At 38.7% G+C, this 26826-nt stretch overlaps 1 protein-coding gene across 7 annotated transcripts in view; it reads left to right on the forward strand.

The window, feature by feature from the left end:
* Nucleotides 1-26826, forward strand: part of PPP3CA (protein phosphatase 3 catalytic subunit alpha) — a 200651-nt gene that overhangs the window by 156608 nt on the left and 17217 nt on the right. For all 7 annotated transcript variants that reach the window (XM_035324052.1, XM_035324046.1, XM_035324050.1 and 4 more), the window contains exons 7-10: nucleotides 8579-8656; nucleotides 10511-10605; nucleotides 20343-20468; nucleotides 23043-23117. In XM_035324052.1, coding sequence (XP_035179943.1) covers nucleotides 8579-8656; nucleotides 10511-10605; nucleotides 20343-20468; nucleotides 23043-23117 — 374 coding nt within the window. The remainder of the gene's footprint in view (nucleotides 1-8578; nucleotides 8657-10510; nucleotides 10606-20342; nucleotides 20469-23042; nucleotides 23118-26826) is intronic.

The following is a 26826-nucleotide window of genomic DNA, read 5'->3' on the forward strand; positions in this document are numbered from 1 at the left end:
ATAATTAATGGAGTGCTAGTTGTGTAAATTAGTTTTTAATTATTAAAGCAAAACTTTTCTTCCATCCTAACCCATAGAAAATTACTTTGTATTCAGGAAATGTTACAAACAAAGGAAGTATTTTTTCCTTGAGTGTGTTGTTTTCGTTTTTTTTTTTTTTTTTTTTAACAGATTTTTCAACCGATTGTCAGTAAAGCTGTTTCCTCTTTGTTTATCAGAGTATGTAGTTTTGCTTTGTATTTATTTAGCATATATGTATTTGTGCTTGGCTGGTTGCACTGATCTTGCCAATGACCTATTGCACTTATTTCATGGAGAAGGGTTACAGTAACTTGAGCATTTCTGTGAGAAATGCATCGAACGTGACAAGGTATACTGCTACTTATATTGAGAATGGCTTCTTTCACTGAACGGAAAGCTTGAAGAAGTCAGCTAGACTTTTTTTCCCCTCAGAAAAATAATACTAACTTAAGGAGAGACAGCCAGTAATTGGGTTTAGGCAATTGTGAGGCAGGAGGGAAAACTCTTCTTTCCAAACCATACTAGGATCATGAATGTCATTGTTCCCAGGAGATTTATGGGATGGATGAAGAATTAAAATGTTCTTTCATCACATTTAGACAAAGTTACTATGAGCATATGTAGTCCTAACCGTGAAAATTGCAATTGGATCCGAGCCCAGCTTGTTTAATTTCCTTTGTGTCAAAGCTCTGGTAAAGAATTTCAGGAGTTTGGTTACGCCACTGAGGGTAATTAACTGTCTTGTCCTATGGAAAGGGCTTCCTATCAGGAGTAAGCACATGCACAAGCTTAACACTCGCTTTCTGGGATCGATTATGTGTATGAGACTTGGTTAATTAATAACTGTTAACAAGAGCACAGGAGTGGCACAAGCCCAGCCCAAGCCAACGGATGGACTTAGAACTAGAGCAACCACTTGGAAATTTTCTGCAGGTATTGCACTCTAGGTTCATGGGTCTTGTTAGTGAGCTTCATATTAGTTCTTAGGGAATGCTGAGATATATAAAGGTGTTTGGCTGTTGACTACATTGTGATATTTTTAAAAAGCAATAAAAAATGAAGGCAGAGATCTTTAATGGTAGCAGAGAGTGGCCAGCATTGCAGACTCCTGAAAGTTCTTCATTTGCTAGCCTTGGGCAAAAGTGAAATGACGTGGCCTTACAGATGCTATGGGCTAGAATAATAATTCTAGCCCTGCCAGCACATTATTTCAGTGGCTTACTTTACACATTTTAAGTTTGTGAGTATGCAAGCGCTAGATAAATGTGTGCTAAAAAGCTTTTGAAGATGGTAGCACCTTTCACCTTAGGGAGTGAGGCATAGTTACATGAATGTTTTTGAGCTGTAGCAGCATTTTGAACAGATTATTTTGCCCACCTTTTCTTTCTGCCATCTCCAAGGCCAGAAGTCTTATGCTGCCTTCATATTATGCAATCAGCTGTATTAGTAGGATTGCTCATGTACTCCATCAGATCTGGGAACACATCCAGTCTTAAAAAGAATGACTTTGCAGAAAAAAAAATAAAAATGTATTTATGTGTTCTAATCCAGTGCAGCTCCCTAGTCCATTTCTCAGTGCAGACAGCACAATGAAGGGCAAGAGAAAACAGGCAGAAAGACCTGTGATAGCAGCTGCCTAGGACTGTGGAGTAGCAAAAGCATTTGTTTTTGACTTTGGCCTTTGATGACTGAAGTGCAAGGTCAATCAGTTTTGACGAAAACCTGCATCTAATCTTATGAAGCCGTTGGGCTAAATTTGAATGCCTTCTTTTTAAGGAAATGTTTACATCTCCTTATTATTGGTATGGTGAAGGATATGAACCAAAATTAATTTTTTTTTGGTACTGGTTCACAGTGGGAGATCAAGCCTATTTCCAAGGCAATGTGTTCCTAAGAAATACTTGATTTACTACTTACTCATCTTTTCCTTTGAGGCTTTTAAAGTTTCTTGTGCTTGGCAAAGATTTATCTCTTTTCAGTTATTATTGTGTAACACTAAAAGAAAAAATAATGTAAATGGTGTACAACTTTGTAATTATTTGTAACTGTTAAAACTGCACACACAGTTATTTGGGTGATCAGTAGTAAAAATCTGCTGGATGTCATGAGTATAAAAGGGAGAAACAAGATTATCTTAATTAGGATGGGGAATTTTGTCATTATCATTCCTTTAAAAAATTAATTCTGTCTCATATATCAAAAAGAGCTTTCATGATTAAACATTTAATCAAAAGAACAATTTGTGAATATGTTATTATATATTATCAAACTCTGAAGTTACTACTATGACACTAGTCACCTGTCCAAGTTGCATTTAGGCAGGTGCACATGGCAGGGTTAAAGGCAGGTTAGTGAACAGCAGAAAGGTTGCCAGAACGTTCTGCTGTTGTCCTCCTATGTCTGTTTCTACAGCTTCCAAAAAGTCATCAGGGGGCGAATGTGGGGGGAAGAAAGCCAACTGTCTTGGTAGATCTTTGTCATTTTTTCCTCTTACCTTCTAGAAAACCAGAATGTGTAGATACCCTCATTGGTTTGTTTTATGTTACAAACATTTCAAAATATATTTAAAGCGTTGTTATCGAATGTATGACTCATTTTCTGTCCTGTCCATGTCAGATAGGTTGCCTAGCTCTATCTTCACATTTCCTCTAATCCTAGATCTAGCTGAGGGCTCTAGTTGTGCTTGGCTGAAACCTTTAAATTATGCATGCTAGGAGCTGACCCATCAGGCCATGTGGGAGGTGGAGATCACTGGGCTCTTGGAGCGTAGGATCATTCACTGTAATTTGGGGAGATCTAAAAGAGGCTGAGATGGAAGCTGTTATTCTTATGTACTGTTGGTATTTTTGTAGCTTTGAAAGCCTTGCTGAAGAGTTAGTGCCTTCAGGATATGGTGTTGATGCAGAATGAAGGAGAACCATGCTCCCAATGTGCCTGTGCCTGTTGTCTTAAAGCGTAAGAACATTTTTGGATGCAAAATAAACTTTGTTCAAATAATAATACAGAATCACAGAATGGTTAAGATTGGAAGGGATCTCTGGAGATCATCTAGTCCAACCCCCCTGTCAAGCAGGGTCACCTAGAGCACATTGCACAGGATCACATCCAGGGGGGTTCTGAATATCTCCAGAGAAGGAGACTCCACAACCTCTTGGGGCAACCTGTTCCAGTGCTCTGTTACCCTCACAGTGAAGAAGTGCCCTCTCATATTCAAGTGGAACTTCCTGTGTTGCAGTTTGCGCCAATTGCCTCTTGTTCTGTTGCTGGGCACCACTGAAAAGAGTCTGTCTTCGTCCTGTTGACACCCTCCCTTCAGATATTTATACAGAGGGATAAGATCCCCTCTCAGCCTTCTCTTCTCCAGGCTAAACAAGCTCAACTCCCTCAGCCTTTCCTCATAAGAGACATGCTCCACTCCCCTAACCATCTTTGTAGCCCTCTGCTGGACTCTCTCCAGGAGCTCCAGGTCTCTGTTGTACTGGGGAGCCTAGCACTGGACACGACACTCCAGATGTGGCCTCTCCAGGACTAAGAAGAGGTGCAAGATCCCACTGGCCTTCTCGGCCACAGGGGCCCATTGCTGACTCACGGTTAACCTGTTGTCTACCAGGATTTACAGTTCCTTCTCCACAGGGCTGCTTTCCAGCAGGCCAGCCCCCAACCTGCCCTGGTGCATGCCGTGATTCATCCCTAGGTGCAGGACCCTGCATTTGCCACTGCTGAGCTTCATGAGGTTCCTCTCTGCCCAACTCTCCAGCCTGTCCAGGTCTTTCTGAATGGCAGCACAGCCTTGTGGTGGATCAGCCACTCCTCCTGGTTTTGTGTCAACAGCGGCCTTGCTGAGGGTGCGCTCTGTCCTTCAGCCAGGTGACTGATGAAGAAGCTGAACAGGGCTGGGCCCAGTAGTGACCCCTGAGGACACCACTAGCTACAGGCTTCCAACTAGACTGCGCCACTGAACACAACCCTCTGAGCTCTGCCAGCCAGACAGTTCTCAACCTACCTCACTGTCTACTGTCATTAATTTTCAAAATAGTTTAGTTTTTTTGCTGTATTATTGCAAACATTTATTTTTCTACTCTTATATATGCATTTGTATTCATGCACATGATTTCTGTGAGAAGAGCTGGGTGTTCCTTGACAAAATACAACACAAAGCCCACAAGTAGAAATTATCGAGATATACATGTAGCTGAGTGTGGTTGCTGTGCAGTCCATTGAGTTTTTCCAGCTGTTGGAAGACCAGCTTGACAGTATCTAACATTTTGGTTCATGTTAGCAAAGTATTGTTTCTGTTTCACAATTGTACAGAGAAATTGATCATGCAAAAGATACCTCTGAACTAGTAAAACACGCATGAGAAATTTTAATGAAGAAGGGGTGCAGAAGGAGGGAATAACACACATGGTCCATGGAGAATAACATCTCTAGTTTAGCACTGGGGTATTTTGTTTTCTCTGTGAGTCACTGCTCTTCTGTGATTCAGCATGACACATGAAGCGCAGGCTGAGCAGTAGGTTGTTCTGGAAAAGCCTGTTGCGTGGGGGGGGGGGGGGTCTGTTTGTTTGTTTTCTCTCTTGGCCAACTGTTTTATTTCTGGCTCAGCTGAATTACAGCCTGGGCTCTGCAAAGCAGGGCAAGGAGGAGAGGCTTTCTGGAAGGGTAGCAATCATGAAAAAAAGTGGGAATTTGCTTACAGGAGGACCATTTTGATAAGAAAGATTTGAAACTCTAGCAATTTTAATTAAAAAAAAAAAAATCAAGAATCCACGTGGAAATTCTCTTCTGTAGAAGCTTGTTTCTATTAACTTTTGCCATAATCTTTGGTTGTTTGGCAGTTTCCAGGGCTTGCTGCTGTTTGTCTGAAGGCTGTGAGATCCTGTCCTCCCATGGCCCAGAACTTCAGGATTTCCTATTTTATATCTCTGGATTTGCTTCTCTAGATTACTGTAGAATGTTTTTCTGTATTTTGTGTTGAAGGATATTATCTAACATGAAATCACATTTAGGCAGGAGCAAACTCATATTTACAAAGTGCTGAAAATTAAAGTCCTGTATTTGTCAAACTGATAAAGCAGATGTAACAGCTGCATACAGCTGAAAACTTTGCTTCTCCCCAGCCCTCACTTCAGCAAGCAGCTAAAGAAAAAAAAATAAAGTCTGAGACTTGCTTTGCATTTTTTTAACTAAAATATTCAGATAGGCTGCTCATGGGGCTGAGGTTTGGTAACAGGAGTATTAATCATGCTTCACTCGCAGGAAAAGATGGCAGCCCAATTTTCCTCTGTGTGCATGGAGCACTATTTGGCCTCTCTGTCCTTCTAGGTAGTGGACCCTATAGAATCTGAAAAAGAGCCAAATCCTGATAAAAGAAGTCTATTTTCTATGGTTGTATAAAGAATAAGATAATTAAAGATTCTTTTTTTTAAAAAAAAAAAAAAAAACAACAACTTTTCTACTTTGAAATGGAAAGAAGAACCTATTTAGAAGCATTTTTTTTTACTACTTCATTATATCTTCTTTAAAAGCAGTACTTAACACTGGATGAAAAGAATACCATAGGAAAAAAATAATAGTCTAGACATTTTGAGCAGCTGCACTGATAATGAACATAATCAACTGTCTATCAGATTTTTCATTAGACCCCAGTTTTCAGAAGTTAATGTAAAAATTTCTAAACAAAATGTACCATAAGTCTACATTTAGTCACAATTAATTATGAAGAGAAATGTATGCAAATTAGATCACATTTGCCAGTGGTTTGAATGGCAGCCTGTCAGCATTTGAGATCACTGCAGTTGCCAACACTATACCCTATCTAATCTGGGAATTTAAGTTATTTTATAACTTCCAATCTTTTTAGACAGTTCCATATACCATACCTGTATCTGAGAATATACTGGAGGTGGGCCATATCTGGAACCAGCAAAATAGCCTTTGAGTGGGTTTGTAGGCTCTAGCTGCAGAGAACATTTCAGCTTCAAAATGTGCAGGAAGGTTGGAAGTGAACAGTAGCATTTCCACTGGATAAACCAAAGAAAGATGATGCATTAGATTGTTTTTTGTTTGTTTTTGTTTTGTTGTTGTTGTTTGCTTCTCATGAATTTTCATCTCTTTCATGCATGTAGCGAGAAATGGATGGAACTGTTATATGCTTGTAAGTAGGCTCTGAAGGTGCCCCATGAAATCATGGCTGGGACAGCAGGTCTTTTTTATAATGTTTGCTTGAGATATTTTTTAAAAAACTTGGTCAGTGTATTTAACAACAGTTTTTACTTATATATTTTGCTTAACCGTGCTACTACTGTATGACTGCATCTTGCCCATAAGGTACTGCAAAACAGTGTACTCATACCAGTCTCTTTGATACCACGTACAGCCCCATAACATAATACCTGTGTGTGAGTTACACGTAGAGATTCAGAGACTCTGCAGGTTGGTTTGTGTTACTTACAGGCATGCCGTGAGCCCATTGTGCTGCAGCGCCAGCACAGAAGTGATCGCGGAGATGCCTTGGTGTCTTCCCCAACACCTTGTATTTCCTCTTTTAAACCTTTCCGCCTGTTCTATTATTTGAACTACAGGAGATGTTGAATCAATACTGGAAAATAACATGGTGAATGGATGTTAATGCAGGGTCTGTTCTGCTTTTTCTTCAACCATCAGGTGAAATTTCAGAGCTGTTTTGTGAAGTTTACACCATTTGTCATCAGTTTTTTTAGCAGGTTTGGTTTTTGCTCTCAAGCTTGTCCAGCAGTGAGATGAGGGAATTGTAACATCTGTGTGCCATATCCTGGGCCTCCATTCCAGGAAAATACGTCCCCTGGATAAATCTGCTGCCTGACAATGGCAAGCTGGAAGAATCTCTGGCCTTGATTCCACAAATGGCTCGTCTGCTGGTGCTGAGAAGCACTGCTGAGGGCAGGACAACACAGCACACTAGAACTCTTATCTGGTTATTATGGAATTTTGTCTTTTGTGAGCATTAATCAAACAGGAGCAAGTGACAGGAGGTGGTAACACTTGCCGTCTCCCCAGGATTAATGTTTTAAATGCGACTTCGTTAGGCTCCTGTGAGCATGGGGCCAGTACTGTGCTGGATCTTTGCCAATGAGGAAGGCTAAATTCAGAAGTGCCTTTCAGACGTAGGGTCACCAGGTGCTGGGATTTGGAATGAGGCTGTCTGCTACCTCGTGGGGTGCCCACTTCCCTGCCAGGATGAACGATCGTGATGAATACAGCATTTTAACTTAATGATTGCTGGGTTTCCAGGGTGGCAAATAAATCTGCATAAAGCAAAACAAATTGCATAGAATTGACCTAAAGGGGGGAAAAAAGAGAAGAGCCTCTAGATGTCACCTGGATAAAGTCTTTCCCATCCTAGATGCCTTTAAGAGGCCTGATAAGGATTTGTCAGATCTGTGAAGCATTTTTTTATTCCATTGCTACTTCTACTTTACACATTTACAAGCATGTTCTTAGTCCTGTTTTGTTCTTGCTATAGTTGGCTTTTGACAGGGGAAGCCAGGACAGTTCTGCATTAAATTACTACTGATAGGAGATGTTTTGCTTCCTGGCTTGAGGTGATAGATGGCCATCATGCATGTTGTCCTTGAACATGGAAAGTCATCGGTGATTTAAAAGCAAGAAGAAAACAGTCATTACAGAAGTAAACAACTTATTTTAGAAAGCAGCAATGTGGAGTAATTTCAAGTTCTGTAACATTTATTTAGGTATAATTTTAAATAAATATCTAAATGATATTTCACACTTGTGCTGTCAAAACTGCATACAGATTGTTTTGTGTTCTTGTTGCATGTGCTCTTCACTCATGGTCAGTGTCTTTAATGGTACAAATGGGTTTCATGGTGCAGAGGTGGTGACAAAAGGCTCCTAATTTTTCTTTGAAAGCAACACTGTTCATGTGCAGTGACAATTATCATGACAGGAATTTGTACCAGTTTCATCTAATGATTTTGTTTACATTCATGCAGTAGAGCAGGCCTTGTGAGGATGTATTTGATGGGCATGCTTTGGGGGTTTTCAGATGTCATGCAATTTACATTTGAAGTTGCTAAGGGGAAAGATGATTCTTGTTTACCAGGGAGATGATGTTCAGAAGATCACAAATCTGTAATTTGGAAGCAGTTCTGCCTTTCTTCTTTCTTTCTCCTACTCTTCTCACATACCACATTATCTGGTGTCCGTAAGCAGCCAGTGTATGCTGCAGTTAGTGCTGTGCAAGGTTGTTTGTTGCAAGCAACCATTGTATTTTCTTTTTCTGAGCCCATTGAATCGTAAAGCACAGTGGAAGAAATTTCCCGCAAGCTACAAGGTGATTACTGTAATGAATTGCAACTTTACAGTATTCCTCTCCATGCAATTATGGGGTGGGGGAAAAAAAGTACTGCTTCTAGTGTTGTCTCTACAGAAATCTGCCAGCAGAGCAGGGGCTGATTTCATGAATGATGCATTTTGGATGAAACATTTTTTGAAAGCTAGAGCTAAATGTGGTGCTTCTGATAATACCGTAACAGGTGCTATTTTCTTCCAACAGTTACCCTGCTGTATGTGAATTCCTCCAGCACAATAACTTGTTATCTATACTTCGAGCTCACGAAGCCCAGGATGCTGGGTAAGTGCATGTGGAGAGGGAGAGGGGGCACTAATAATGAATAATGGCTCGTTGTTGTCAGACATGGCAAGGAAAGAAAGAATAACTGAGTGAGAGTGAACTGGGAAACAATTTTAATTTGCAACAGCTCTTGTTTTTCATTAAAGATACAAAAGCATACACTGGCATTAGAATGTGCAGTCTTTTACATGATTGCTACCAAGTTACAGGATTTAATGAATCCTCATATATCCCACTTAGCCTTAGCGATTTTAAGTGGCATACAGTGACCCAAAGTGATCTGGTTGCCAAGTGTTGGAGGGAAAACTAATTCAGCTCAGCAAAAGAAATTTTGCAAGTGTGGCTGAGACTTCTGACACACAGACTGCCGCAATGCCTAGGAAGAGATTTGGTTTCTGATGGCCAGAACTGTTTTCTCTTAATACGTACATGAACGAAACTTCTGGGCCTACTGATTTTACATTTTAGCAAGAAAATAATCTAAGGGAACTCAAAATGGCCACCAATTATTTTTGTGCAGGAGAATCAGTAATGAATTTAAGGAGTCTTATTAAAGGTACTGTGTGCAAAAACAATCCAGGTCAGCTACTGGGTATTATTGATAGCTTGGTCATGGAACTATTGCCAGCATTTTTTTCTGCCACTTAAAAAAAAAAAAAATCAAAAAAATTATCTCTTTGGGGAAATCTACCATACTTGTGAGATTGTAATGAAGGATTGGTCCCTGAATAAATAGTTTTGCATATTTTGAATAAATTATTAATGTGTTTATTTGGAGGTAGAAACTTTACCGAATCAGAAGAGTAATGAAAGATAAAGTAACAAGATTATAGGAATGAGGTCGATACTCACTGCGCATATAAAAAGCTGTTCTGAATGCTTGAATTATCACATACTTAAAAACCTCAATGCAATTAAAAGCAATCTATTACTCTGCCAAAAATAACTGGCATGAAATACCCAAGGGTAATGAAATTACATTTTTATTGTATTGCTTTCCAATAAATGGTGAAAAATAAAAATTTTCAGAAGGGATTGCACTGAGACTGTACAATGGTTTCAGTGCAACTATTGTGGATGGTTGCCAGACTCTTCAGTTTCTTGTCGCTGAGGACTAAAGAGAAGTATTTAGTGTTACTTGTCTCTAAGTAAGACAAAAGCACTTCTTAGTTGGTTTGCCTCCAGTTATTTGCAGGTTTAATGCTTGACCGATTGTATGTTGCTCTGTTGGACCAGTAAGCCTTTTATTTTACAAAAGGCAGCAAGGTTAAGTAATGAAAATATGCAAGCATTAATAAGGTGGCTAATAGACAAAGTTAGATTAGACATAGCACCGAAAATATCTGACCCTTTGTTTCCCCTTCCTTTCTCATGCTTTCTACCCTGGCCTTGCCTTCAGTTGCACATGCAAGCAGCTGGGAGGTCATGGGAGGACATGCCCTTCCCTTCAGTACATCCACCTCCGAGGCACATGCTGGTGCTAGCCTTTACTCGCAGTCCTGTGGAAGGCAAAGTGCTGGGAGCATCCCAGGGTGTGCACATGTGCAGGCCACCTGACTCTGGAGATGGGCACTGAGCAAATCCATAACAAAAAAACAACCTCTGCCATGCTAAATTGCAGACGGAGGTGTACTTTTGAGTATGGTGTGGTTCCCTCGCCACTCCAAGTGGAAATAATGAATAAATCTGCAGGAAGAATCTCTTCTTGTGATTTTAAAAAGCATATATGCATGCTTTCTGTCTTGGCATTTGTAAAACCCAGTGCAGTAATTTACTAGCTTTTTTTTGCACTGCTTTTGGTCAGTGACAAGTGCACTTTCAACACAGGACACTAATACCTTCTCTTTCCTTTAGGTATCGTATGTACAGGAAAAGCCAAACAACAGGCTTCCCTTCACTAATCACAATTTTTTCAGCACCAAACTATCTAGATGTATACAATAACAAAGGTAAGATTTAATTTCTGTTAATATACAGTAGACTGTACTTCTCTTTACTCAAATGTTTTACATTGTTTTCCCTTTTCTTTCTCTCTTTATTAGTTCATGTCCATTTCTTTCCTCTATTTATTAGTTCATGCCCATTCAATTTATTACATAATGCAAATCTAATTAAATTTATTACAGGCAGATGTACGCCTCTGAATATACTGTAGATTCTAATATGCCTTAGGATATTTCTGTATTTTGACAGCAAGTTATTAAGTAAACGTTATACAGGAAACAAAACTAAAAACAGCTCTATTAACTAAGAGAAGTATATTATGAAATGCTGTGGTTGAGGTGTTTGGAGACCAGTGCTCCTTATAATTAATTGTTTATCCCTTTGCTTCTCCTCTTAAAATTAATGGGGTTTGTACACACAAACCCTCTACCCAGCTAACAAACATTGACAGAGCATCAGTGGATAAGGAGTGGTATATCTGTGTTTTGTTTATTAATCATTTGAAAACTATTATGTAGGAAATAAAATATCATTAGCCAAAAATAAGTTGTTGCACGAATTAGCAGTCACTGGTCACCCTATAAAGACTCCATTAAATACAAGTGCTTGCAGCTTCTCTCAAAATCTTCTCTAACGAACTGGAAAAAAAATCATGTTTCTAAAAATAAAGCTTTCTAATAAATCTGTCCTCCTATATCTTGAAATGAGCAATAATATCTCCTTTCTCCTGTTCCTAGTAAAGGTAACGTTATTGTGTTTGTGAGAAAAGGAAAATATTTTTTTCCCAGTGGTATTATTGAAAGCAGTTTCATTGCAGAAACATCAATCTTTCTTGAACAGAGACATTTTTAATTTGAATACTTGCCTGCAAAGGGAATAGGCTTTTTTTTTTTTTTTTTTTTTTTTTCTCCCCTCACAGAGGAAAGCTTCCTCAGGCATCATTTTGTATTATAAAACTTTTAACCTAAAAGGTGTTACTCCATGAACTGTGTGCATGGGGAGAAAACAGTTCAGATAGTTCACTGTTAGGTAACGGGTTCTGTACGCTCAGTTCTCAAAATGTATGTTAACTTGCGGAAAAATTAATGACAGCATTCTGTAAAAACAAACAAACACAAACACAAAAACCAAAAACAAAACAAAAAAAAAACCACCATCCAACTAGAGCTTTCAGTAGCTATTTTTGTAAAAGTAAATAGTATAGGGACTTGTTAGCAACACAAGAAGAGCAGAATGAGACAAGGAATGTGTTAACTTTCTTGGCAGCATCATTGTTCTTGGTGGAAAAGTGTGTTTACTTTCTGAGTTGGCTGCTTTGGGTAGAGCATAGACCGATGACAGTTTTGTAGAAGTAATCTGGCATAAAGCATTTGCCCCTTGTTTCATAATACGTGAAGGCAGTTCTATGCACTTGAAGGCAATGGGTGAACAACATGAGATTTTGTCATGCCAGCAAATGTTAATTGTAAACTAATGATTTATAATATTCAAAATCTTGAATGTTAAACCACAAAGTTTGGGTGGTAAAAAGAGCTGCCTTTCTGTTATCTCTGCTTCAGTGCAGAGTCATTTCACTTGTCTCAGGTTTTCTGCTGTGGTGGGCAGGCTTTAAAAGTTGTGGAAAGTCTTTTCTGGTAAGAGGCTCAAGGCCAGCTTCTGAGAGGTAATGACTATCTGTGGTCACAAGTGAAGTTTGGATGCACTGCTGGGCATATCTGGTCTGAGTAAGCTCAGGCGAGATTGCAGCAGAGTGAGAGCAGTGCTGATGTGCCACTTTAATGTATCAGTTTTTGTAAATGTAGAGGCTGACCTTTACTGGATTTCTAATGCGCTTCTGTTCAGTTTACCTGCCTCCTTTTCTCTCATTAGAAATTTTAGATGTGTTATTTCATGAGACTGATTGCAGTGTCTCTTGGCTTATAAAGTACATCATGCATGTTTTTTCATGCTGCATCTTACTCATGCATCTTCATCTGGATAGCATTTGGGTGCTTGCTTCCCCATTGAAGAAAGAAAAACACTGTCATCCTAAATCAGCTAAAACCAAACCAAAACAAAGAACGGCCACTTGTTGACTTCCTTGATTTGCAGCAAATGAACTAGCAAAGAACACAGCTCCTGACAGGCAGACTGATTTCAGTAAGTGAAGGAAGGCTTGTCCGTGCAGAGGTGTTACAGAACAATTGCTGTAGCTGACTCATTGTGCATTGGTGCAGAACTTGATTGATTTTTAAACCAAATCATTGGATTTTCAGTTACTGCCAGTTTTTGGAAAGGTAGTTACTGTCCTACTAGTAAGTGCCTGGCATTTCTAGAATACATTCTTAGTACACTTCTGGTTGTCACTTTAGCTAGTAAAATAACCCTACATAAATTCATGAGAGGCTCCATCTCCCACTGCTAAGAATGATGTGTTCCAGGGTCATTTTTAAATATGGTGTTGCTTAAAAAATAAAATGAAATTTTATTTCATTTTCTATCCTAGGTTGATAGTTCTTTTACCTATTAAAGCACATACACTTTTCTGTATGTCTTCAGAGCACTTCAAGGACTGAGCTTGGCCGCCAGCTTTAAGGGTTTATTCAATCCTCCCTGGAGGGCAGTCACTGGATTCAGATAATCACTCAGAGAGTAGTAGATAGGGAACATTACTAGAGCAAAAGGAGATTCAGCAGGAGTAGCTTGAGATAAGGTACCCAAAGAAGACCACGTTCAGCATATCTGCTGTTAATAATGCTGTTATGGACCCTTTGCAAATGCTGTCATGCAGTACCAATCGGCCATGGGAATGTCTTTTGGCTGGGACCGCTTGGATTCTGGCACTGAAGGGAGTTTTCTGTATTTCTACTTTTTGGTTACTGGCCATGGCGTCTTGAAGGCTGCATGAGTAATTCATCTGTCACGTGGCTGCTGGTCCTGCCGCAGCCCCAGCCCACCCACATACATGACTTCAGGTGCCAAAGTTAGGTTTTTCAATTAGGAGGCTACTGTCGGGGTTCCTATTGTAGTTACTGGAGACAGATGCTTTCAGAGTATTTAAAGACTCAGAAACGACCTAGATACGTGGAGTCTAGTGCATCTCCTCTTTCCAGCACAATCCTTCTGCATTATTGTTATTAATGCCTTCCATATTCATTATAACGAAGAACATTGGCAAAGGTGAGGAATGTATACGTATGTTTTTGGCAACTTCTGAGCTTCTGTTCATTGTCTCATTGCTTTCTCAAACCTCTGTGCATTATATTATTAGAAGTCATAAAGGAAACGATACTTTAAGATAATTATTAAAACTTTTTACAAGAAATACAGGTACACTGATTATCTTCTAATACTACTGTTGTTGGAGGGGATCAAAATCTTCCTGCTGATTGTGGTAGTTGATTTTGTGATAGTTATTGGTGACTTTGAAGCCTCAGATTAAGGCTGTACTGGTCAAGAAACTTTGAGAAAGCTGCATAAGTACAGATTTACCTCTAGGGCGCCCATCATGAGGAGGAATTCTGTATAGCAACAGAGCAAGAGGTTGCCAGAACGTACTGCATTGTGTGATATATTGGCCTTGTACAGTTTTTAAACATTCATTCCCACATTTCAACTTTTAGTGTCTCTTACTGCCTTAATTAGGGCTTTCTGTAATGCTCTTTGTGCCGCAACAACAACAAAACGATTTTAGAGAGGAGCTAGAGAGTCAGGCAATTTATTTGTAAATTATTGCCAGTACTTAATATTTCAGTGTCTGGCTGTCATGTCAGTGTCATGCATGTATGTGCATGCTTTTTGGCTGAGTGAACAATTTTAACTAGCTGTCTAAAGACACAGACTATTATCTTTTGAACATTTTAAAAAGATTAGGTTTCACAGTGACGAGATAACCACCAGAGAATCCAAAGCTATTGAAAAAAATAACGTGGTGTCTCTTCCAACATTCTTCAAAGTACATGTGCTGCTGCTGAAAGGATGCAGATGATGGAAAAAAACAAAGGAAATATGCAGGGGAGAGGGGGGGTTGGAAGACTACAATAATCAAGAACAGTTGTACCTCGGTGTGCTTGTTAACAAATCCAATAAGTAACATATCAGTGAAGCGCGTGTAAAGTATCAGCATGTGGTACACTGTAGATATATGTTAAGAAATACACCTGATGCAAACGAATCTGATGGGAAAGTTATTTTCGTTTTGGAAAAAGGCAGAGCAAGGTACCTGGAAGGCAAGGATGATCTTTGAGAAATAACAGTACTTCAGGAGAATGAAAAGCTGTGCAACCTTTTGTTGGCCCTATCAGTTTTCTTGAATGCTTTATCACTGCTTTTGTGACGAGGCCTTCTCGTGGAAACAAAACCTTTTAAAGGGAACCTGCTGGGCTATCTTGGCAATCTCATTGCCAACAGAAATGTTTGTTACAAGTGATTTTTTTGTGGACAATTGGTAAAATCTTGAACACAGTGGCACTATTTCTTTTGAAGACACAATTGTACGTGTAAAATAAAAACCTTCTGATTTCTGTAAGGGAAGATTTTCCAACTGCTATTACCCCTACTTGTAAGGGTATTGTGTATGTATTGTGTTATTTACACCATTACCTTGGCATTGTAAGGCTTTTTTTTTTCTTTTTATTTGCCTTTGACAATGTTTAAACTCCGTTAAGCATTTCGCTAACCCTTCTCCCCGACCTGTCTCCGGCAGAAAACACAGTGGTTACTTGGCAACTCTGCTGGAGGAGAGAGCGCGGCTCCCCAGTACGCAGCTAGTGCTGGAGTTAACCTGGCACTAAATCAGAAATTGCAATTCTTCATTAAACGTGAAGAAGTTGAGACCTTTCACTGCTTTTATTTCCTAAATGCAGGATGGGTGTTCTGAGAAAATGATGGGAAAATTAGTTAACTTGCTTGTAAAAATTACTTTGAGGTTGTTTACCTAAAAACATATAGTTCATCCTAGGCTAATATTTCTGCTGTGCTCAACTGTTTTCTTCTGACAGACATTTTTTCAATTACTGAACAATTATGCAGGAGGACTTGAACCAGGTTGTGTAATGTATTTGAGTAACTCTGAACTACAGGTCATACAGTTTAACATTGTTAACTTTGCCTGAGGCAAAGCTCCCAACATATAGGCTTTTAAAGTGCCATTTGAGATGCCAGAAGGATCTGACATCCACTCAGATTTGACAGGTATGACACGAGATGAGTGATCTAGGCTCATCTTTAACAGAGGGAGGCCAAGGAGATCCCCCAGGGGATCTCAGGTGGCACCAGATGCTTATATCTGACCCTGAGAAGGTTAGAAGAGCTGCCTCTGTTCCTAGCTGAAGAAAGGAGGCTTCTCACCTGCCTGTTTTTCACCACCTGTATATCCAGCCATAGGTACCAAGGTAAAATGCTTAAAGCTAAACAGTATGAATGCCCCTTGTCTGCTGCATTAGTGTTTCATTTCATTCTAATGTGATTTCAGCATCTGATATCTCAGTTTACAAGCATTGGAAAGAGGTATAATGTCATTTGGGATATCTGCACATCTTCACTTAACAAAACATTGGCTTCTAAAACTCATTTACAAGAGCAAGTACCAAAATTACATTAAAATGTGTGTGGCTGTTTAGGAATAATAAAATAAGGTTCTTGCTCTGGTTTGTGATTATAGACTATAAAACTGTTACTGGTGGCTTAGTCTGCTAGCATCTGTCTGAGTACAGCTTTACAAAGAGAAGTTTAGGGACTGGATAACGAGCAACTAAATTTGGAAATTAATGTTTGAGAGAGTTGGGTTTTCCTCGGTTACCAGTTTCATAATCAAAGAAACCCATCTCACTTTATCTTCTCAACCAGCAACCATGTGGCCCATAGTCATATAATCCTCAAACAATTCCTCCTCCTTCAGGGCCGTTGAGGTCTCCTGTAGCTACTTAGGCATTGGATTCATGTGGACTTCAGAATGAAGAAGAGGTGAAATGCCCAAACCTTTTCTGAGCCAACAAAGAAAGAACAGAGCTATGACCAGAAGAAAGCAAGGGGCCAGAAAACCTTAGAGAAACTGCTGCTATACCAGAGAAGGATTTTTTTCTTGACCACGCTAACATTTTCTTCTTCTGACTACAAGGCATCATACTAGTTACTTAATAAAAAAAATATTTTGTCTACATTGTACATATAGAGTAAAAATTTTATATTACAAATTCATAAAAGCATTTGTGACACTGGTAACTAACCTACCTTATTTTATTCTCTTAAGAATAGAGTTATTTTAGAAGACTTCCTTCTTTGTTATTACACTGCTCTATTGTACAGTGTTATTTTCCTTCAAGTGGCTCTTGAAGTAATTGGAGGACCTGTACAGGTCATTTGCAGAGAGAAAAGTTTCTGAAATACTGTTGTTGGAACTTGCTTTAGTAAGATATTCAGGTATATAAATTAATAAGATGGTGTGAAGATTTTTTTGGACAGTAATCTTAAATTATCTTCCATCAAAACAAACCAACCAATCAAATAAAAGCCCTAAAACCATTTAATCTGATTTTTGCCAACTGTTCTGTTTACAGATTGGTCCTTTTTAGAGGCTAGATAATTTTTAAAAAAATCTTACAGAATTGAATTATTCAACTTCCACATAATTTAGAAATAAACTTGATGATAAATTGAAGAAATAGTGGAAAGGAAAAAAAAACTCTACCTCAGCTCACTAAGATGATGAAGTTGAAATTTTATTCCGAAATGAATCTTCACATCCATTAATCAGTCCTTTTTGTGTGGTTTTGATTCATTTTTACTATAAAGCCACAAGCTATTTATTTTTATTATGCAATTGTGTCACTGTAATGGAAGGAGAATGATTTTTGATCTGCCCTAGGTAATTTCAGCCAAAAAATGATGGAAATATTAAGAGCATTGATACTAGTTCTCTCATTTTTGCTAATACCAGTATTAAACCATTTTTACTGAAAAGCAGAATGGCTGCCAAAAGAGATTGAATGGGCAAGAGTCAAATGTGGTTTATTTAAATGAAGGGTGTTTGGCAAAAGTTCATGTAAATGTTAGCAAATCAGCCACAAAATGGAAGACCTTTAGCAAGCTATTGAATTTTTGTACTAACCGACAATGTAGTGCATTACAAAAAACAACAACAAAAAAAAGTTTATTGTCCAATTGAAACACTCTTTAGTCAATGGAAAGAGATGAATAATTAAATTGATTGTTCACCCCCTTCAGCCAATGTTGTGTGTGATACATGGCGTCTCCTATATTATTTGACATATTGCAGTCATACAACTTCATTGCCAGTACTGGTTGTTACGGAATAACTAGCTGCAGAACTGCATTCCTCCTAGGTGAGGCACAAATGCAAAGGCAGGTGGAAAGGGGAAAACAAGGCATGATATATCTTCTAATCTGTATCTTTGATGTGGTGTATTTCTGACATACTTTTGATTCTTGCTGTTTCATTTATGATGGTATTATCATGCGTTCTCCTTCTCTGAGTCATTTTTCTTTGACTAAAGCTGAGGAGGATCATTCCCAGGGTCACAGGTTCCTAGTTTTCATTAGAATGGCTTAATTCAGAGCCTCAAAAGGCAAATTGAAGCCTATTTACATAAAGTTACGTATGTGTTGTCCAATACATGCAACATGTTTTCTCCAGCATAAACAGTATTTGATGACAGTTTGTCTACAGCTACAGAACTAGAATTGTGACATGATCGGGTCATTAACAGCAGAACACAGTGAGGTAATATTTATGTGAGGTTCAGCACATGTATGGGAATTATGTTCACAGCTATATGTAAATGCTAGTAGTGAGTTGACCAGCAAACTTGATTTTAAGTCCATTGAGCTGTCTTTTAAACTGACCCCCCCCCGCCTTTTTTTTTTTTTTCCAGTAATAAAAATGTAAGGCACTAGCACCTTTTACAATGGATGTAACCTTCAGATGTATTGACTTAGTCCCATGTTGATCAAAAATCTTGTCTGCAGTCCTGTACCTGTATTATTTAGGAACTTTTATTTGTGTGGGAGATAGTTACGAGTCCCTTTGGTTTTAGATGGTCGTCTCAAAATTACCTTTCTCTCCATGAGCGAAGAAATATTTTCTCTTCTGTTCATAAATGGCTCTGTTCACATCCATACAGAGCATTTATTCTGTGCATGTGCATACTTCTAGAAACTACTGACTTCTAAAAAGCACAATCCGTAAATTAAATTATACGCTAATTATGTTAGAGATGTTACCAGGTTGAGTCTTCAACCACACTATTAAGTTTTTACAAGAAGATTATCAAGATTTTTGTGAGAAGACAAAAAATAAAAAAAAAAATAAAAAAAATAAAAACTGAGGGAGTGGAGAAGGAAAGGATAAGATTTACTGCTTTACTCTTTCCCAAATGGGGGCAGATAGCCCATAAAGCAAACAATAGAAATCCAGCACTTGGTGATTTTTATTGAAACACCATCTTATTGAAAGCTCTCCCTCAATATAGTCTTTTAAAGCCAACAAATAGACCTGTGATCCAAACACCTGTTGCACCCATCCCCATTCTGTGTTCTTCCAGGTGGTCTCAATAAATTACCTGAAATTTTAGTCATCAACAGCAACCTAATAATTACAGCTATTTAAAAATAATAATAATAATTTCAAAGTGCATAGAAGTCTACAAATGCTGTGGAACATGGTATTAGCATAATGTTGGGCAAACTTTATGCTTCAGAAAATGAGCTTTGATAAGGTCAGTTATCTAGGTTTATTGTAGATTTCGTTTTATGTCATCTGTTGCTTTTTCATTGTTATTACTTTGCCCCTTTCTAGCCAAACTGATATTTCCCCTTTCTCTCCTGCTTGCACTCTTGGCCGTCTTAATAATACCCAAGCACTGTTCATGCCTTTCCTCCTTCATCAGACTTTTCAGCTGCACTGGGCCTGGGTACCGCATGGTCTCTTCTGGAAACAATTAGCTGTTTTTTTTACTGATGTCCTTTGTGACACTTTGTTTTACTTTGTTCTGAGTATTGGATAAACAACTTAAAGTCAGTCAGGTCCTGTTTCAGGTATGAACCTGAGTCCATTATCAATAGTTAGCACTGAACTTGACAAGGTGCTTTAAGAAGCTTATATGTAGCTATGCCATAAATACGTATATTTCTGCCCATTAGCAGGTGTAGTCTTTTTTTTCCTTTTTCTGTTGACAGTTGTTGACAAGAATGATAGGATTTGTCTTGTAGCATTTAAAATTCATATTATTATGCATTTGTACTGTAGGGGACATAGTCTCATGTGTTTATAGCTTAAATAATATGAGAAGAAAGTATCATGTGTTATACATTAACCATGAATGAAGTATGTGGAAAATGTTCACTGAAAGAGCAGCATTCAAAATCTGAATGATAAACATTTTCATTTATTATCTCCAGTGTGGTAGTGAGGAGCTCAGATAACTGTGGAATGGAAGTCTGCCTGATTCCCTTGTGGTGGCAGATGCTAGAGCCTGGGTTTGCATCTCTTCAAAGAGTTATTAACTCACTTAACAATGCATCTGAGTACAAGGAAAAGCTGACAACACTGCTTTCAGCTTGGAAATGACTTGTGACTTCTTTTAGGCTGTATCCTATCATAACTAGTGGTCAAGTGCTGCTGCTGGGTCAAGTGGTTGAAAGCCAGTCTTGCAGCCCGAAGGCTGTGAACACTACCAGTGCTACTGGTCTGGTAGTGAGTTGTACATGTTGCTGACATCTCTTTTGTTCCTTTTCCCCATTTTAGCTGCAGTATTGAAATACGAAAACAACGTTATGAATATCAGACAGTTCAACTGCTCCCCACATCCGTACTGGCTTCCAAATTTCATGGATGTGTTTACCTGGTCCTTGCCATTTGTGGGTGAGAAAGGTATGTAAATTTGCTGTGTTCATAGAAGCTGCAGAATGGTTTGCAAGTCACTGTGCATGTGGCCTAGTTTATTTGAACTGAGAATAATAATTTGAAGACAGATCATTTGCTTTTGAGGACAAATTGAAAGAAACAGGCCATAGGGACAAGCAATTACTAATGGTTAATCACAGTTGTCATGTTTTTGATTTCCACTTTTTCCAGGCTATGATATTGTTTTTGCAGTGGAAATAGATTGTTATGGCATTGCAGGCCAGAGGTGAATTCGCTGAATAAAATTCTTACTGCTTGTTACTTTATAAGCTTTTGGGAATTCCCCTGGATGTTGTTCACTGCTTGAAGGACAGCACATCAGACTTCACTACATCATGGTTACAGCCTTAGCTCGCTGACCTGTCTCGATAAGATGATGTTGGGTTGCTTTTTCATCAGTAAATACAGAGCTGGTGATGCTAAGACCTGTTCTGGTTTACTGTTCCTTGAGAGCAGAGAGATGTCCGGAAGGAAAATCTGCTTCTGAGCCCTGTCTCCACCCAGAGTGTATGGTGCCTCAGAAGACTCGCCCTAAAACATAGTTGATGTTTTATTGAAACATGATGCTCCTAATCTTGCCTGAAGACAACTTCATGCTATGAATGGCAAGCACATAAAAGGCATGAAAAAAGCTTTAGTCTAACATATTAAATGAATGCATAGTGCAAACTGCTTAAACCCCAAGTCATTTTATTCGAGGGCTGAGATGAGACTTGCTTTGATCCATCCATTATAGTATGTTGCTGCAACAGCAATTACTGCCAGAAAACTATAATAAACTCATAAAAGCTGCTTGGAAAAACAGTTCTCTCTTAATAAGCAACTGGAAGTACAGCCAGTTATGGCTCTTACCTGCAGTCATGACCAGCTTTGTTTGCAGCTACTCTTTTGTACTAGGAAAGCTGCTGGTGACGTGCCTGAGGCCTCTGTGAACAGAACAGATAGACAATAAAGCGGGGATTAACAGAGAAGAGACAGCTGTTTCCACTAATGGAGACATTACATAATCCATGCTGATGCATGTTTCAGACTTGTGAGGCAGATAAAACACTTTCATTTCGTTTGGCCATAAATTCAGTCATGCCCTGTACTTTTGACAAGCCTGTTCTCCTGACACACTGCAGTTCTGTGAGATGTTCTGTAAGATCGTTTCCCATAGGTGGCCTCCTCAGCTGAGGCTGCAGAATGGGTAGTCAAGACTCAGTGAGATCCCGAGGCTATGAACACTCCTTTTTGGTCTTTTTTTTTTTTCATTTTTTTTTCCACGTCTTCTCAGTGGTCATTCTTACCAATTGCCTGGAAACTTTGAAGCCCATAGAAGGGAAAGAGGAAGTAAAAGTAGTGTTTTCCCTTTTTCTGCAAAACAAAACTCAGTGGGTGTAAGAGTCGATGTTCTACACAGCTTTTTATTTATTTCTTCTTTTATAGATTTTTTTTATTCCTCAAAGGCCAACCAAGGTAGGAAGCAGTTAGTTACACTGGTCGATGTTAGTGTGGAAAGTCTTTCCACTAATACTGTCAAAGGAAAATGTTAAATCTTTCACTAATTTAGGAAAAATATGGCTTTGCCCTGCCCTTCTAATGTTGCAAACATCATAGTAGTCACAGAAGAGAATTTTAACAAACACTTGATTAAAAAAATTAAACTTTGAGCCTGTGTAGCTAGTGCAAGTCTAGACATGCCGGGTAACAGCTTTAATGGTGCTTACTACATGTAGATGTAGTGAAGTTTTTATCAATTTGCTAATGATTTTACATTTTACCTCATAACTTTGGCCTTTGATCCCTGAATTCCATTTATTTGGTTGTGATTTTTTTCCCCTGCTGTTCTCACTGTGTCCTCTCTGGTTCATGTCTCACTCTTGCCATTTCCAAATGGGCTGGGATTAGGGGTAGCCTGATGCTGACCTTTGCATGCCTAAGTTGCAAAGTAAGCAAACTGAACATACTCTGAATTTACCAATAATGACATTTGTATTGGTGTTATTTGTCCTAGATTTATAGGGATGCTGTCCCTTTATAGGTATCTCAAAAGATATACTATTTTTTGAACTAAAACTACAGTGTCTAAAACCTCTGTAGAAATGAAAGGTTCTGGACATCCTTCTTGCTGCATGCACCTTTTTGATTTGGATTGATACTCCATTTGCTATGCAGGGAATTCAAATCCTACTGCACTGTAGCAGCAAGAGAAGAGCAGTCAATTCTAACTTGACTGAAAATCAAAAATTGACAAGGGGGGGGAGAAAACAAAAGTTAGGTACTTGGTTGGCAGTTGCAAAAAGAGAGATTGTAAACATTTTTTTAGAAAAAAAAAATTATTTCTTGCAGTGATTGGTATATTTGGAACAATTTTTGTGTAAAATTATACAGACTGTTCATGCTTATATTACTGCATGCATAAAATAAGGTCCTTGTTTACAAAAGCGAGTGCCATTTGTGTACTGAATTTTCATTAATGTTACTACAGCTAGAGTTTGCTCTCTCTGGCTGACCAGGGAAGCCTGACATCAACATCTTGCATTTTGTTTTCCATTTCAGTGACAGAGATGCTGGTAAATGTGCTGAACATCTGCTCAGATGATGAATTAGGGACAGAGGAAGATGGTTTTGATGGTAAGAGCCTCTTGCCCTTGGTTGAGATTGTTTGCCTTGAAACTACTTTAAAAGGTTTATTTACTAACCCTGGGATAATTTTCTGGGTCCCATTTAAGTTCTGTGCTGCTGAAAGCAACTGTTGTGCTAGACTCCAATGGATTTGCTTACTGCATGTGTTGGAAAGAATTAATGGAAATCTTGCCCTGTTCTAACCCTAGCCAAAACTACAAATCTTTCCTTGGTCTCACTCCTTTGGTTTTGATTTTAAAAAATAAAATAAAATAAAAATTTTCCCTCCATTAAATCTCGGTTGTGATGTCATGAGGGATATGGTGTTGATTTTATGCATAATATACCAGCAATTCCTATAGAAAGTATAATTATATCAATGAAATTAACTTCTTACAATAAAATCAGCTTCTTGCAGAGCTCATTCCAAAATGTAGATGCTGTAACTTTGGAGAAATTGTACTTGAAATATTTTGTTCGTCACATCTTTTAATGCACTTGTGTATTTAAAAGGCTTTAAGAATCAATTTAATCAATAAATCAACCTGTACAGATTAATCAACCTGTACAGATGCAGAGAATATTCTGACCTGACATTTCTGCTACGAAGAAAGGAATGTTATCACTTGGGCTGGAATTTATATGATGATAAGTTGCCATGTTCCTGTTGGTTTGATGGTAAAGGACACTTTATATCTTGCAATTTGGAATTTCTTGGAAGTAAATTTATTTCATTAGCCATTACTTACTCTTGCACAGCTTAACAGAAAATTGCAGCTCTCCAGCATATTCCTTTTCAATTGAGCAAAACTGGAAAAAAAAAAAAAAAAAAAAAAAAAAAAAAAAAAAAAAAAAACATGCATTGCTGCTGTTCTTACTATGGATGCTTTCAATATCTAAAAAATAAAAATATAGAGAACAGGAATTTATTTAGGTTTTAATACGGAAAAATAGGACTACCAAGCATCCACTAGAAATATTCTCATGATGACTGTAGGTAGAATGACAGAATGGGGAGAATGAAGAGCTATCAAGTAAGACAAATATTTAATGAAATTATAATTAATAATTAAAGTTCTCTCTCAGAGCCTTTATTCTTAATCTTTAGAAGAGGAAGTTAAATCATGGATTTTGACATATTTCCTTTATGATGGGAAAGAAGGATATGGATTACAGCACTTTGCATTTACTCTGAAAAGCCAATTGGATTCCCCAGTTCTGTAGCCGCCACAGTGTGGACGTGAACAATTATCTTGCAGGACCTGGGACAAAGACTGGATTTACTGAAACCAGTAATCAGTGCAAAGAAGAAAACACCTGTTTGAACATTGTGCCTGAATTTTTTCTCATGAAATTTAAATAAGTAGCTACTGTGTAATTAAAGCAGTGTGTGAAACAGCACAGAGGCATACAATGAGTAAAAACTGTGTCAAATTAAATACAGTAGCAGGAAAACCATGTGCTTAAAATCCTTGGCTCAAGAAAGCACTTAAGCACGGCCTGAAATTTCACTGAATTCGTTGCCAAAGCAAAGGTTTTATGGGAAGGATTTTTAAATCAGTTCAGCATTGGCCTAATATTTTCTCTAAGTTGTACTATAAACTTCCATTGACACTAAACAGAGCATAGGTAGGCCAGTGGTGGTAGTCCTTTTCTGAAATTTTACTGCCTCATCGTTCCTATGCCTAGGTTACAGCTCAGCAGCAGGTTTTCAAACCCATGGCCACAAACGAAGAGGCATTAGGGGTCTTTCAGGACAGATGCTCTCGTGGCGGATAATTCTGCGGTGACGATGAGAGGAGCTCTCCCCAGCTGCAGGAGGGCTCTGTGTTTCCTGCGTATTTTCCTTGCTGTGTGTTGTGAGGAGTGTGAACCAGCTGTCTCCCAGGGAGTTTTGCCATGGCACGCTTCCAGGCGTGGAGTTTGCAGCATTACAGGTGCCTAAGCAGGAGTGCAGGCTGAAATCCCCTTGGCTTGCATGTGTGTATACTGCATAATTATATCCAGCAGTGTTAAAATTTCTAGATGAGGAATAATTAAACCGTTCCTGGTACTGTAAAGCTAATACCGTTGTCTAAATCTACTTCACAATTTTTTGGTATGAATGCTTTCTCTGTGAAAAATATAATTTTAAGAAAGGTATTAGCAGTGTCTTCGTCTTTAGGATGTGCAGCTAAAACCACAGTTGGTGTACACTCGAGTCTGTTTCCCCAGATAATCCCCTCAGAGCTCTAAAGTGAAATCTGTGGCAGCGGTGCCGCAGCTTGCAGAGCGGGTACTCTTGTTCCTCCAGCCCACTGGGAGCACTGGGCCTGTGGGGAATATACACATGGGAGAGACTGAAGGATTCAGGCATAAAAGTAAATCTGAGAGTTGATTTAAATTTAAATAGAGGCTGATATCTGTAGTGACTTCCCGGTGCGTTCTGATTTATTGTCTGTACAACAAAGGAAAATTATCTTTCTCTCAGAGGTAGTTGTTTCCTCTTTTTTAAAATTTTTTTTATTTATTTCTTTATTTATTTATTCTTAGAGCATTGCATAGGGCATAGGGGGAGAAAGTACAAGGTGTTTTATTTGTGTTCTTGGTGAAGCAAACTGGAATGGTTATTGGTTTAAAACCCTTCCTGTAAGGGCGGTGTGTTGACAGTCTTGTAGTGGTTCACCATTTCCACTATTCTTTCACAATTTCTGTCCAGCTTCCTCGGAGGACTGCAGCAGCACAGTCCTGCTCACCACTGACATTTTTCTTTAGCAGTATTTCCCATAGAAGGAAATGCCTGACACTTGCAACAGCAGACGCATTTTGTTTGATGGAATGAGTTAAAATCAATGAGTATTTTTGCATCATCTGTAGCTTTCAGGGCTCGCTGCTGATTTCCTTTCTCTCCTTGCAGTTTGAACATGCCCTGACCTGGGTTCCCACATGTAGTGAGAATGATCCATCGCTATGGTTTGCACTGATCATTCATTTGTTATCTTCTCTTACACTTCCTTGCCCTCTGTCCTCCCCTCTCACCCACTTTCCCTTTCAATACAAAGCCCCATCAGTACTGCCTGACCTCACTGCATGGTGTTTGTGAGCCTTTTTTTTATATATATCTTTTTGTTCCAAGTCATGCATGTTGCATCTAGCCATGAGCAGGATGCCCAACAGCATGTATTCCTTTCTTTTTCCCCATTTTTTATTTTTATTTTTTTGCTTAAGGAGATATATCGTGGGGAAGTGATCAATTTGTTAGAGGTGGTTTCAGTGTATGCTTAGTAGAAGAGAACCTAAATAGTGTTTGCAGTGCCCTTTAGACCATATCTCCCTGGTGGCCTGCATGGGCCTTTTGGTTTCACTTGCTTTAAAAATGAGAGGTTATGGTACGTTAAATTTTCTCATCTCTGATAGCTTCCTCTTGCTGTACCTTTTCTTTCCTGTTCACTAGGGTGGTTGCAACATAATCGGATCCAGTAAAAAATGTCTTAGGTGAACATTAGCTAGTGGTTTGTGCATCAAACGTATTGCTTAGCAACAGGAGCTACAAATACTTGTATCCAGCCAGCATGTAGTCAGAATCCTGGTTTATTTTAATTAGTAACATTTCTGGCCTCATGCATTTGATTGAAAAACGAAGCTGCTAATTAAAAGTGTGCAATAATGTAATAGACAACTTGACACAAATGCTCTCCTTGCTTTGTATGCATCGCTATCATGATTTGGCATAAAGGCA

This window comes from Oxyura jamaicensis, chromosome 4 (assembly GCF_011077185.1).
Source record: "Oxyura jamaicensis isolate SHBP4307 breed ruddy duck chromosome 4, BPBGC_Ojam_1.0, whole genome shotgun sequence".
NCBI classification, from domain to species: Eukaryota; Metazoa; Chordata; class Aves; order Anseriformes; family Anatidae; genus Oxyura; species Oxyura jamaicensis.